This window comes from Vombatus ursinus, unplaced genomic scaffold (assembly GCF_900497805.2).
Source record: "Vombatus ursinus unplaced genomic scaffold, bare-nosed wombat genome assembly UNPS02014932.1, whole genome shotgun sequence".
NCBI lineage: Eukaryota > Metazoa > Chordata > Mammalia > Diprotodontia > Vombatidae > Vombatus > Vombatus ursinus.
Genome location: NW_020954710.1, coordinates 1,346,206 through 1,361,102, shown reverse-complemented (window position 1 = coordinate 1,361,102; position 14,897 = coordinate 1,346,206). Strand labels below are relative to the sequence as shown.

At 40.5% G+C, this 14,897-nt stretch overlaps 1 protein-coding gene across 1 annotated transcript in view; it reads left to right on the top strand.

Moving 5' to 3' along the window:
• Window positions 1-5,132, top strand: part of LOC114029467 (coiled-coil domain-containing protein 27-like) — a 44,199-nt gene extending 39,067 nt beyond the window's left edge. Inside the window, exons 12-13 of the mRNA XM_027843913.1 lie at window positions 3,368-3,472; window positions 5,010-5,132. Coding sequence (XP_027699714.1) covers window positions 3,368-3,472; window positions 5,010-5,132 — 228 coding nt within the window. The remainder of the gene's footprint in view (window positions 1-3,367; window positions 3,473-5,009) is intronic.
• The last annotated feature ends 9,765 nt before the right edge of the window (window positions 5,133-14,897 follow it).

Below are 14,897 nucleotides of genomic sequence, written 5' to 3'. Positions count from 1 at the left end.
TCACTCACCTGAAGCATCTCTCTGCAAAGTTCCCGGTGGTCTATCTCTTAATTGCCAAATCTAACAGCCCTTTCTCAATTCTCATCATTTGGTACAGTTGGCTACCCTCTTCTCCAAGAGAGTTTTCGGGACACTCCTCTTTCCTGGTTCTCCTCCTATATGTCTGATGGTTCCCTCTCAGCCTCTTTTGCTTATTTGTCATCCATCTCATGCCCACTAACTGTGAGGGTGCCACAAATCTCTTTCCTGAAGCCATTTCTCTTCTCTTTCTCTTGTCAACCTCATAAACTCTTATGAGTTTGTCATCTCGATGAAGATGATTCTCATATATCCAGCCCTACTCTTTCTCTCCTGAGCTCTGGTCCCAGATCATCATCTGTCTATGGGGCATTTCAAAGTAATTGTTCTGTAAGTATTTCAAACTTGACATGTCAAAAGCAGAACTCATTATCTTTCTTCTCCAAACCTACCCCTCTTCAAAATATCTCTATTTCTGTCTGGAGTCCTAATACTATCCTTTTAGTCACTCACATTTGCAATCTCAGAATTGTCCTCAACTCTGTATTCTTATTCTCCTAATATGCGCAATCAGGATGACTGAAATCAGCTTCCAACTGGTCTGCCTGCTTTAAGTCATTCTCCAACACATCTAAAGTGTTTTTCCTGAAACATGGGTCTGAACACGTCACTCCCTTAATCAATAAACTCTCATGGCTCCCTACGACCTCCAGAGTCAAGTGCAAACTCCTTTGTTTGGCATTTAAAACCCTTTGGAGCCTGACCCTTGCCTTTCTATCACACAGTTCTCCTTTCATGGTACATAACAGTCCACCCAAACCCCCATCCTCCTGGTTGCTCCTCATAGACTTCACTTTTTACCCCTGTGTCTTTGCCCTCTCTCTCCCCTCTGCCCAGAATTCACTCTATTTTCATCTTTACCACTTAAAATCGCTAGTTTCCTTCAAAGCTTAGGTCAGGCATCACTTCCTAAATGAAGACTTTCCTGATCCCCACCCCACCCCCAGCTACTGATGCCCCTCCAATTATCTTGAATTTATGTATGTATCAATATACACATATTGTCTCTTACGCAAATTACATTATAGTCATTTTGTGTGTGTGCGTATATGTGTGTGTGTGTGTGTGTGTGTTGTTTTTCCCTGAAGGAATGTAAGCTCCCTGAGGTCAGGGACCAGTTTATTTTTGTCTTTTTATCCCCAAGGTTCTTGTGTGTAGTAGGTGCATAAAAATGCTTGTGAATTGAATTGGATGGGCAATGGCTGTAGGAAGAAGGGCATGGAATGGGGGAGGGGATCCCTGACTTGGACATGATGGGAGACCCTCTTACAGATGTATCATCTGAAGAAGTTAGCAGCATGACCAATTCAATGTGACCCCCATGCCCAAATTGCTTCCTCTGGCTGGTTCCAGCAGCATCCTTAATCATTATACCTTTTATGGATTAGAAAGATGCATGCAATTCATACCTATAGTCAACCAAAATGAATTCTCAAGATCCATGGATACTTGGACTTGTTGTCTCTGGCAGGCTGTCCAAAATACTAAGTCATATATGTATGATATGCAGGCCTTCCAGAGAAAGACAATCAGGATGGAAAGGGAACTTAAAATCATTCCTAATGAGGCTTGGTCCAAGGATGGAGGGAAGGTTGGTCAGGGGAGGAGAAGACCTAGGGGAGATGTCACAGCTTTCTTCAAGTATTTCAAATGGAAAAAGGATTAGATTTGTTCTATTTGACCCCACAGAGAAGAAGCAGGAACAATGGGTCCCAAGTCCTAACGACAAATTGAGGCTCGATATCAGGAAAAACTTCGCAATACTTACAGCCATCTCAAAGTGGAAAGGGCTGTCTTGAGAGTTGGCTAGCTCACTGTCCCAAGAGGTCTCTGAATAAAAGAAGGAAACAAGTATTTTTAAGTGCCTACTATTGTCAGGCTCTCTGTTAAGCAATTTATTTTACTTCATTTAATTATCACTTTATTTAATATTATCTTATTTGATCCTCACAACAATGCCTGGGAAGTAGGTGCTATTATTGTCTTCATTTTACAGTTGGGGATACTGAGGCAGGCTGGGATTAAGCGACTTGCCCAGCTAGTTAAGTCTCTGAGGTCACATTTGAACTTCATTGTGCCTCTAGACTAGATGACCCTTTTCCAGGTTTTAATGTAGAGGGTGAACAGGTTGGGCTGTATGGCCTCTGAGGTCTCTTCCAACCCTGAGATTCTATGGTCTTGTGAATCTGCATGTATGCAGATACACATAAAATAAAATAATCTATTTTATTGTAAATGTAGTCATTCAAACAATGTTCCAATGGTCCTGTGATCTCATTCCCGCGGAGATGCCCTCCACCAGAGCAGATCGCAGCTCGTTCATGCTTGCCCATCCATCTCTCCATAGTCATCCTTGACTTCCCATAAGTTTGCACAAGATGTCCACCCAAGACACTGGGGACCTTCCACAAATACAAGCAAACAAATCAACAGCTCGTGGAAACAAACCATAAAATCAGAGTCATTGGCATTTGCATTTTTAAAAAGAAGGAAAAGAAAATAGAAGAGATAAAGTTCAGCAACATAATGGCAATAATCACTTTTGTGCCTCTCCTCTTTCCCCATCTGTTATTTATCAAGTTTTCTTGACATTTTTAATGTTTTTTTTTAATTATTATTTTTGCAACATCATAGGTGCAGGTAATCCCTCCAATTTGGCCCTTTTTCCTTTGTATCTTTCCATATTTATTCCTCTTCATAATTAAAAAGGCATTTTTAAAAATCCATTTTGTTTCCAAACCTGTGATTTTGTCAATGTAGAGAATTCCTGATGGAGAAAGTCCCGTCACCAACGCAGGTCAGGATTCCAGCTACATTTAAAGTCTTTGAGTCATACCTGGGAAACAGAGGTCGAGTAACGTGGCTAGGATCACACAGCCATTATGTATCAGGAAGCAGGATTTTGAACACCTATCTCCCTAATTCCAAGGCCAGCCCTTGTCTCCTATGAAACTATTCCTCTTACTCTTGGGTTGGCTTATTTTCATCAATACTTTAGCCAGAAATTGATTCTTTTCAAATTGACTTTGATTTCAAAAGGCGATCAGGAGTTGAAACCATCAGTCAGCGTTGCTCATTAGGGAGGACAAAGGGATCCTTGAACTTGTGATTTTCATTCAAGGAGACCTCTTTCTGAAGTTGCTGCCCTGGGGGGAACACTTTCCCGAAAGGCTCTTTTAGGCACAGGATTGCTTTGTGGTGTAAAATGTAGTACATACATCTTTCTCCATTCACAAACATTCTACTGTAACCTTTAACCCTCTGATTCTGGTGCCCTTTTTGTCCACAGCTGGAAAGGCTAAGAAGTAAAATCATGCAGGCTGCATTCAGTATGGCAGAAATCAACCCTCCGTCTTCAGAAATTACAGACACTGACATCATAGAAGCCTTGCAGGTATGTCCCTGATTTTTCCACTTGCTTTCTTGCTTATAGGTATAACTTCTCCTCCTATTGTAACTAAGAAGTTTTTGCTCTTGGGCCAAATGGTGAAAAGTATAACTTCAGTTGAGGGAGTGAGATGGAGTGGATGGGAAATAGACTCTAGCTTACCACTGGCTTGTAATAGGGAAGGGAGGGGAGGAAGGGGGAGAAAACAACCTAGGAGAGAAGCTCATTCAGTGGTAGCTTCCTATTTTAACTCATTCTTGTTAACTAAGCTTGTTGTCAACACCACTTAAATTCAGTGCTCTGGGGAAAGCTCTGACTGCCACACCTTAGTTACAACCCAGGTTTCCTCTCACAGAACAGGCTAGACCAGTTTGAAGACAATTGAGCCTAAGGGTATTTTCAGCTCCAAAGCCATCTCTTTGAGGGACATGACCTGTTCTAGAGAGATGCCAAATTTAGCAGAGCAGACTACACTAGATGGTAAATACCTCTAGGGCATCAAATAAAAATGAGAAATCTTGTTCATCAAGTTCACTCTCTACCATCATCCCAATATGTATATATATAGAATATATATGGATTTAGATTATATAACCTGGAGGAAAAGAGCTGTGGGTAGTGATGGCTAGATGGAAGGTAAATGATCTTCTTGACTGGGAATTAATCCCTTGTTTGCAATCCTCAGGGACAGCACAAGGGAAAGCAGACTTGTATTGCTGTGCAATAGATTTGGTTTTGACTTTAGGACTTCTCAAAGTTGAAGGATCATGGGAAGGACCTGGAAACAGAGGTGTAACTAGGATGGAATGACCATGACTTTGTACCAGGGCACCAAATTTTAGAGGATACTGACAGTGCTTATAATCCTTCAGTAACATAGAAACAATTGAGTTAGCAAGAATGCCAACTAGTTAGCAAGAATGAAGAGTTAAAATGGGAAGTTACCCAATGGAAGGCTTTCTCCCTCAACTCTGCCTCTTTCCTACTATGATTGTACCCCAACTGGGGCCTTGCCATTCTGGGCCTTGCCTTGCTTCCCCAAAACAAAAAGGTTTCCCCAGCCACGTGGTATCATAGAAAGGATTCCTGCTCAGACACAGATTGGTCCAGGAAATCTAGATGGTATCATCATATGATACCAGATATCATATCATGATGGTATGTTATCAGATAGCTCTTCCAACTAGATGATCTTGGACATCTCTTCCAACTCTGAGATTCTGGGTGAAATCCTGGACTGGTTCACCAAGGGAGATAGCCACATTCGTTCTCTGGACATTTCAGAGGATGAGGAACTAGGTTCCATCTGGTTGGTATCATTTAAGGGAGTCCTGTGCAAAGGAGGAGTATAAAAGACAGCGATTGTGAGCTCCTTGAGGTCAGGAACTATCTTTTTTTTTTTTTTTTTTTTGCCTCTTTTTGCCAGCACTTAGCACCATGCCTGGTACATAGTAGGCTCTTAATCGGTGTTTCTTGATTGATTGATTATTGATTGAGAAGTTTGTTAAAGTCATTTTCCTCTTTGGATGTGTTTCATTTATAGAGAATCATTAGTGAGCGACTGGACTTTTATCAGCAGCTGAAACAGAAAGGGGTGAAAGTGCCCCCACTCCACCAGAATGAGGTGGTGTCTCCTGTCCCCAAGAGCAGGAAGAGCGGCAAGTAACGTCTATTCTAGGAAAATTTCTCAGGATTTGTTCAGCCAAGCTAAAACAGAAGCTATTTTCTAGAAGTTGTATCCTGTCCTGGTGTCTGTGTTTTCTGACTCCAATTTCAGACCCCTGGCTGGGATGGACCCAGAAGAATGCCTAGGACGTTCAAAAGCTCTTCCTCATTCCTACAGCAGCATTAACATCTCCCCCCCCCACTTCTTCCAGGGTCCCTCCCAGCAGATGTCTTGTCATGTTTCCCTCTCTCCCTCCCCATCTTTGCTTCTCTCTTCCTACCACCCCCCTAGGCTGCTCTTTCCACTCTTCCCCATCCTTCTCTAACCCAGACCTCTGCTCTTTTCCTTTCTCGTTCCACATTGGTTACCCAATTCAGCTTGAGCCCCTCCCCCCATCCTTTTATTTCTCCTCTGGCTCTGACCCTAGAGTCACTTATAACATATAGCTATCATTCCTCACAGAAACCCTAGAAGGTAGGTAGGACAAGGGCTATTCTTTAGCCACTGCTCCTTCTCTCATATTACATTGCTGCCCAAGGTGAAGTAATTTAGGGTTTTTGTAAGGAATAATAACAACTAGCACATTAAATCTTAAAAATAGTTTACAGTTGCCTTCTCCCAACAACCCTGTGAGGTTGGTGTTATTGCTATCCTCAGGAAATTAAGACTGAGAGAGGGTAAGTCATTTGCCCAGGACACACAACTAAAACGTTATCTGAGGCAAGATTTGAACTCAGGTCTTCCTGACTCCAGGTTCTGTACTCTATTCACTGTGACACCTAGGGAAGAACTTTATGAATTTTAAAGAGTTGTAGAAACATTAGCTAAATGACTACTAATTCAAGGAATACCACAGTCTGCCAGGATTGTCATTGGGGAGTCACTCAAGAGAAGTTCGATGTGGGTGTGAGTCAACTGTGACACTTTGTTAACCAAGAATTGTAAAAGAGTGGCGGTGTCAAGGATGGCACAAGAGAGATGTGGAACCACAAAAAAAGGTTAAATATGTGGTAAGAATGACAGGCAGGCTGTGTTGTGTGCTCATTGAAATACGTACAATGTCAAGAAATCTAAAGATTAGCCTCCAAAAAAGTGAGTGGAATGCATGTGGATGATATATAAAGGAAGACATGAACATGAGCCATACAGAATGATACAGATTGTGATTTATATCATTGGATGGTACATTGACATTGAGTACATCATAGAGTCACCAAAATAAGGATGGAAGAATAATGTCTTCAGTTATTATTTTCTTTTTCGTAAGGCAATCTGGGTTAAGTGACTTGCCCAGGGTCACACAGCTAGTAAATGTCAAGTGTCTGAGGTCAGATTTGAACTCAGGTCCTCCTGACTCCAAGGCTGGAGTTCTAACCACTGTGCCACCTAGCTGTCCCTTCAGTTATTATTTTCAAATGGTTTATTTTTCTGAGGGACTTGTAAAGATTCCTGCTTGCTTTCAATTTAAAATTTGTTATTGTCTTTTGCTTTTATATTGCTTTCATTTCTAAATGTGTCCTTCCTCTTGGCCCTTTCCAGAGAACCATCCCTTATGGCAAAGGTAGCACTCTCTTGGCATTTCTGGGGGCCAAGAACATAGCAATCGACCTGCTGACTCTAGAAGGTCTGGAGTGCTCCACCTCATCCACTAAGGGACCCCTGGTTCTGGAGTCAGTCGTGGGGAAGCTTGTCCTCTAAATTAAAGAGTAGAACTTTTTCTCAAATTCTCTAACTTGTTATGCCCCAAACCTGGAATCTTGGGGGAAAATCACTTAAAGCTTAAGTTAGGCTTATGTTTGTGGTCCTCCACAAAGGGAACTGAAAGTTTCTCAATGTGCAATATAAATCAGATACAGGACAGCTACTTATTTTCTCCCACCACAAAAAACAAAAACAAAAACGCTTAGATCACAAAAGATATATACATGCACTTCGACAAAGACTTAAAATGTGGACCGTAAATCCATCACTCTTATTAATGCTCTTCGAGGAAGCTGAAACTTAAAACATCAAAACACAAGACATTCAATGGGACTATTGAACAGGTATTTCCTCCTTCACCTTGGCTCTGTTCTCTGTGAACAAAGCCCTCAAAGTCCATGTCTTCTGGCAAGCCAGACTAGGGTTAGGCCTCATCCTCCTGCCAGTGGTCATTTCCCCCTCCTAGAAGCCTTGTAGTAGCTGCTGGATACACCTCCTTCAGTGTAGCTAATGTCAACTAAGGGATCCAGGATCCCTTGACCTCTTGAACTCATGAGGTTACCACTTAGGCTGGAAATGTGTGTCTCATGATCACTATTTGGTCACCTATGTTTAAGGAAAGAAACACAAAGCAGAAGAATGAGTCAGGATTCTGACCCAGGTTCACTTAGATTAGCATGTGTTCTTAGTGCTATGTGAGGGCAGCTGCCATAGATGCCAGAGGAAGGAGGAGGTGACAGGAAGTCTCAGAAAGAAAGTCTGATTCTACATGCTCTGGAGAGGAGAAAGAAGGGAGCAAGAATGGAATTTTCTTTCCCTTTAAAGTTTATGGTTATCCCTTGCTCAGTATCTGACAGAGACAGCTTTTGCCTCCTTCCTGCATAACCAGAAGTGGGTGAGGGAACCCAACTCAGCTGAACATATGCTCCAAGGAGGTGTGCTCTAGCCAGAGTAGTAGATAGGGGTGATTCGATTGTGAGACATGGGAGACACCAGCACAGGACTGCCCAGCGTGGCGTACCTGCATCAAAGAAGGCTGTGCTCTATAATCAAAGCAGAATTGCCATAGCTCAAAGGAAATGTGAGCTGTGCAAATTTAGAGCCATCTCCACTCCAAATGTTCATATGCCCTACTTGTGCCTGACCTGTGGTGGAGCTTGTATTGGTCTGACCAGCCAGAGTAGGACATGCCATGCCTTGACCCTGACATGATGATGTCATTTTAATCCTCTTGAAAACAAAGGACAACAACCAAGATAAGGGTGTGTATGGTTCACCCTATTACACTAGGAATTTTTAAAAGCAGTTCAGCAAAACTAACTGACACATCAACCAGGACTGATGGTGAATGAAATGCTCCAATAGTCCCCTACCTCTGCAGGTAGAGAGTTGAGTTTTTTCTTCTCATCTTTGGGGATTAGCTTGTTCATTCTAAATGTACAATGTTGGTTCATAGAGTTTGTTGTTGTCCTTTCCATTTACATTGTTTCAGTCACTGTTTATATTGTCTTTCTGGTTCTGTAATCCCCTCAGTACCAGTTCCTCTGTCTTTCTAGGCTTTCTGAGTCCTTCATGTTCATAATTTATTACAGCACATTAATATTACATTATGTTCACAGTTTTTTAAACTATTACCCACTTATTGGGTATCTACTTTTTTTTTGCTACTATAAAGAGTGCTTCTATAAATATTTTAGTGGATATGGGAACTTTGTTACTCTTTTTGACTTCTTTGGGATATATACCTACCAGTGGGATCTCTTGGTCAGAGGCGAATGGTCATTTTAATCACTTTCTTAGCAGAGTTCCAAATTTCTTTTCAGAATGGTTGAACCAGTTCACAACTCTACTTCCTATTAGCGTGTCAGCCTTCCCAAATCCTCCATCTTTTGCCACCTTTGCCAATATGTTGGGGGGTGAGGATAATGGGGAGAGGAAACATCAGAGTCTATTTGATGTGTATTTCTCTTATTATTAGTGACTTGGAGAAATCTCGAATATAGCTGCTAATAGTCTGTCATTCTTTTTTGGGGGAACTATTTATACATAATCCATCGCTTCCTTCAAAATTTTGCCTAAACAACACCAATGTGAAAATTTTCCTGATTTCTCCTAGCTGCTAGTGCCTTCCCTTCCTCACCAAAATTATCTTATCTTTATATATTTTGTGTTCTCCTATTTATGTAAATGTTGTTCCCCTGATAGAATGTAAGCTTCTTGAGGGCAGGGACATTTTCATTTTTGTCATTGTATACGTAGTGCCTAACACATAGCAGGTGCTTAATAAATGCTTGCTGACTGATTGATTAAAGATCTCCTTTGATCACTTTTCTCATTACCTAATATTTTAAAGGTTCTTGAATTGTTCTATAGGGAAAGATACTATGAAAAGAATAGTTGAATCTTGGAATTTTATAACTAAATGAGGCCATCTTGAAATTCTCTAATTCAATTCCATCACTCTGAAGATGCAAAGAAGGTATGAGATTCACATACCATCTTTATTTATCCAGTCAAATTAGCCTGATTCATGTTTTCCATGTATGACATTTCATCTCCTGCCTTCTTTCATTCCTTTCTTTGCACATTTGTAGAATGTGCTCCTTTCATTTCTGTTCCTCATCCCTAACTTCCCTCTCAAGGCTCACTTCAAGTACCATCTTCTACAAGAGTCCTTTTCTGATTCCTCCTATTTTTAATGCTCCCCACATTATCTACAAAATTATTTGTTTAATTTCTATATATTTTATTTTCTTATCTATATGCAGGTTCTGTGCATCCTCCCTCTCTCTTTACGCCCCCCCCCAGGGGGCAAGGACTATTTCATTTTTGTCTTCATATCTATAGTGCTTAGCACATAGTAGGTGCTTAATAAATACTTATTGAAATGAATTACATTTATTCTATCCATCCCACTGTGCTTTTTTTGTCTGAAGGCAGGTGGTCTGTTAGGAATCATTCACACTTCATTTCTGCTTATGTGGGCACCTTGGCTAGAGACTCACATCTCCATTGACTCCCCCTTCTGATTACCTCTCTGCCTTATACCATGGCTACAAACTGTTCCTGCAGATCCAGCCACCTGTCTCACAGATGTTCCCTTTAGGTCATGAGAAAGATCAGAAAAGAGAATGTCCATGGCTCAATAGAACATATTCCTACCAAGCAGAAAGCAACTGAAATGCCATTTGTTCAATCATTCATTCATTCATTCATTCACTTATTCATTCAATAAATTTCTCAAGAACCTACTATGATAATAACTCACACTTCTTTAGTAAGTACTCTAAGGTTTACTTCTAATATATCTGCCATTTAGTTTCTTTGTCTTCCTTTGAGACAGTTCCAATCCTTCTGTACCTCTTCCTCCTACAGGAAGCTTTTCCAGGTCCCTCTTCTGCTAGTACCTTCCCTCTCTGCCTTCCATTTATCCTCTGTATCTTGTATGTGCCTAGCTATTTACTTGTTTTCCATATTCGATTGTAAGCTTCTTGAGGGTAGGGACTGTTTTTGCCTTCTATCCCCAACACTGAGCATAGCAGCTGGTACATAGAAAGTGATTAACAAATATCTGTTGACTATGAGATAAGTAGTGAAAATGTCGTTTTCCCTATTTTTGAGGAAATAGGCTCAGAGAGGTTGGATAACTTGCCCACAGTCACACAACTAGCATATACAAGGCACCATACATATCTGCTCTATCTGCATTAGAAACCTAATGGTTTTATCCATAACTCAAGTCTCTATGGCAACAGCTTTGCTATTCCCAGGGAGGAGTGCTTAGGTCCCTTCATCTCCTACAGAAATGTCACCACTGTTCTGGATCTGATTTTTACTGATTTTCACCAGTAAGGAAAAACTCTTTGCTGGAATGGATGGGATCCTTGACTAATCCATCTTAGCTTCTGTGATAAGAAAGCAGAGGTAAGCTAGATAGCCTGATCTGCAGCCTTGATTGGGTGAAAGCATGTATCAGAGGGTTCAGAGGAAGCAGAAGTAAGATACCATGTCCTAAACTTCTACAAGGGAAGTCAGTCCAGGAGAGAAAGAAATCTTTCGAAAAGGAGTCCCAAAGACATCAAGGTATACAATTCTGATGAGGAGGAAAGAGGAGCTGTCCAAAAAGATCAGTGTGGATGCATAGGGAACTCACCAATGTAGATTTTTAAAAGACATGCATGATCAGTCGGTGGGTCAGTCAATAAACATTTATTAAGCACCTACTATCTGCTAAGCTCTATGCCAAGCCCTGAGGATATTAAAAAAAAAAAAGGTAAAAGTCAGTCCCTGCCCTCAAAGAGCTCACAATCTAATCAGGAAGACAATATGCAAGTAACCATATCCAAACAAGCTAGACACAGGATAAAATGGAAATTTGGTGTAGAAGATAGAAGCAAGAGCAGGTAATGGAGGATGAATACAAATGAGTTGGCATAGTCCTGTAACAATAGTGTTCAGGAATGCTAAAGCTCAGAATGAATTGGGGGCTGGTGGGGAGAGCAAAAGATAACAAGGAAAAAGTGGGGTTTTATTGTTTTTAGCTCTTTGGGGTGATAGTGGGAATATCAAAGAAAGTCTTGAGCTAGACTAACTCTTTCCTTTTTTGACAGGATTACTAAACTGGTAGATCACCAGAATACTGCAACTATAATTTATGTAAATTTTACCTAAGTACATGGTAAAGCATCCTGGGGTGGTATTGTGGAAAAGATTGTCATATATAAAAAATTTGAGAGACTTGGTTTCTGGGTAATTAATCATTTTATTAGCCATGCCAACAGATAATTTAATAAAAGAGGTCAGTGGCACTCTCGAATGCCAAAAACTGAATGCCAAAGACATCTCATGGAACCCACTCAACACTTATATGTCCTTGGAACAGTATTCCTGAGGGTGGCAATTGACTCTGATTGGTTAATAAGTAATGAGAGAATGAGTATTATAATGAGAGGTAGACCTATTCTAATGAGGGGCTGGGGGACCTCACTGATTAAGTCACTCATGGACAAAGAGAGACCATTTCAAGCCAGATCACCACCAGCCTCAGGCAAGCTAGCCAGTTTGTGTGGAACACAATGGTCTGGAATTCACCTTATATTAAATTCTTTGTAAGGTTCTCTAGTTGGGTGGGGTAACAATTCCAAGATTTCATCTCGTCATCCACCCTGCCCTTTAGAGAACTAAACTTTGACCCAATCTCCAAATGAGAAAGGGAAAAAAATCCTGGATCTCCCCAATATTAACAATTGGTTATTTAATAATCACTTCTCTCGAGATGGAGACATGTTGGGTAGATTCATAGTTGGTTGATTGTCCAGACCTAAAGAGTATCAATTAATGTTTTAATGTCAGCTTTGAAAAAGATCTAAAGTGGTATTCTCCAGGGGTGTTTGAAGGAGGTCTCCAATAGAGTTCCCTAGGGATCTACATTTGGTCCTGTGTGGTTTTTTCACCTTTAATTAGTGACTTGGAAAAAACTAAATATGGTAATGCTTATCAGGTTTGCAAAATACATAAAACTCAAAGGGATAGCTAGCACATTGAGTAATGAAATTTTCAAAAATCTCAACAAACTAGCCCATTGAATTGAATCACATAAGAGGGAATATAAGATGTATTAACTTACAGTCATACCCTTGGATTCAGAAAATCAATTTCATAAACATAATATGGGGAAAATGTGGCTAAGCAGCAGTTTAAAAAAGATCTGGGATCTAAGTGGGCTACCAGCTCAATGTGTGTCAGTATTATAATATGGCAGCCAAGATAGATAATGTGGCCACAGGGTGCATGAGAAGGTAGCAGAGCAACCAGTCACACTATAGTCTGTCCTGTTCAGACTATATTTCTAGAGTATTTCATTTGGTTCCAGTCATCCTTTTTTCTTTTTTAGGTAGGACATTGGTAAGATTGAGGAAACCTGTAGAAAACAATTAAGCGGACATGATCACTCTCTAAACATTTGAAGGGTTGTCACTTGGAAGAGGGATTAGTTGTATTCTGCTCGGTCACAGAAGACCACTGGTTGGTAAAAAACAAACAAACAAAAAACCCAAAACAATAATTGGCAATTCCCCCCTCCCCCCGAAAAAAGCCAGTTTAGGTTAGTGCAAAGAAAAGCATCCTAATAATTAGAATTGTCCAAAAGTGGATTGGGATGGCCAAGGAGAGAGAGAGACACAGACAGAGACAGAGAGAGTGAGAAAGATGGAGAGAGACAGGGAGAGAGAAAAAGAGAGAGAAGAGAGTTGGAGAGAGAGAATGAGAAAGATGGAGAGAAAGATGGAGAATTAGAGATAGGGAGAGAGTGAGAGAAAATGCAAAAGAAAGAAGATGGAGAAACAGGGAGAGAAAATGAGAGAGATGGAGAAAGAATGAGAGAGAAAGGAAAAGAACATTTGTTGTAGATTCACTGCATTTTGGTCACTATGCTAAGTGCTGGGGTTACCCATACAAGCGAACAAAACCATCACTGCCCCCCAGGGATCTTAAATTCTATTGGGGAAGACAGTACACAAAGAGGAACTCGAAAAGGGGGATGGAGCGCATGCCTTTTTGGGAACTGAATGACCACCTGTTGAGTATCTTGTGGGTGAGATTTTCTGTCAAAGGCGTATTTGACTTTGGTGATGGCCAAGTTCCTTCTGACTCCAAGATTCTGTCATACGTTATCTTCTCTGCCAGGCCACCATCGATCTTACAAAATTAATAAATAAAAGAGTTTGTGCTTCTGCTTAGTTAAATGTTGCTATATTAAGCCCATGAAATGCTGCCAGAGGACATGGAGAACCCTTCCAGCTCTGAGATTCTGTGATTCTGAGGAACAGGCATTAAGGGCAGAGTGTTTCCTCCCTGGCTTCAGCTCAGTGCTCTTAGGAAATTATCCACTCTCACTACCACACTTTCACACATTTTCTCTTTTCTTAGTTTCCCCCCCATCAGTCTTTCCTTCATTAAGATGACTGCATTGTCAGCATAGGCAACACACACACACACACACACACACACACAATATACACAGGTACACATAATGTACGCATGCATAAAGACGAATGCATACACACACCAAACACAGAAGACACATATGTAGGAGGGTAGTTGGTCTTTGATCAACTGATATTGTCACAGAAAGCAAAGATAAGAGATTAAATGAAGTATTAAATGTTGCTTGTGTCCACTTAAAAAATATTTGTGTAATTAAATTTGAAGGGAAGCTTGGGATTGGAAGCCCGAAAATTGGTCAGTCCTGAAGGTGACTGATGCAGTTTGAGAACTCCAGAGAGTCCAAACTCAGAAAGGCTTTGTGGCATGTGACCCCTCCACTCATATCAGAGGGCTATGTTGTAGGTGGGTGGGATAGGGAAAGGCTTTCTTTCTCCACCTCCCTCATAGGTCATACTGGGTAGATGCTAGATTGATTCATAATTAGTTGACTATCTACTCCCAGAGAGTATCTACTAATGATTTAATATCAATTTTGAAAGAGGTCTAAAGTGGAGTTCCCACATTGAAATGGAACTCAATCAATAGGAGACACTATCCAGAAGAATTCTCTATTCATTCATGGTCATAAAGGCAAATGCTCAAACAGCAAGTATTTTTTTTTTTTAATTTTTAAGGAAACCTGGTGGGGGTGGAGGTGGGGGAAGGAGAAAAAAAGAACAAAGTAAAAAGTGCACAGAAGAGAACAAAAGAAAACTTACAAGGAAGCAAAGAAAAGATGGACAGCTCTCAACACAATGTGTAGCATTTATCACATAGGCTTTCTTGAAGTGGAAATTTATTGCTATATATTTTAAATCTTTTGTGTTCTGCTGTGCACGTGATGTTTTCTTTTTCCTTTATTTTGTCATCAAGTTTCAATATTTAAGTTTAAAATATGTTTCTTTTTCTTTTCTTATTGTGTATTTGAGTTTTAGAAAAATAAAAAATAAGATAAAAAAAAAGAATCCTGACCCCCTAGGATCAGAGCAGTGTCAACTATAGATTGAAGGGACCACTAGTGACAGTAGTCATGACTTGATCTGGAGAGAGGAGTAGATTCTTGAAACCCCGTTGCACCCT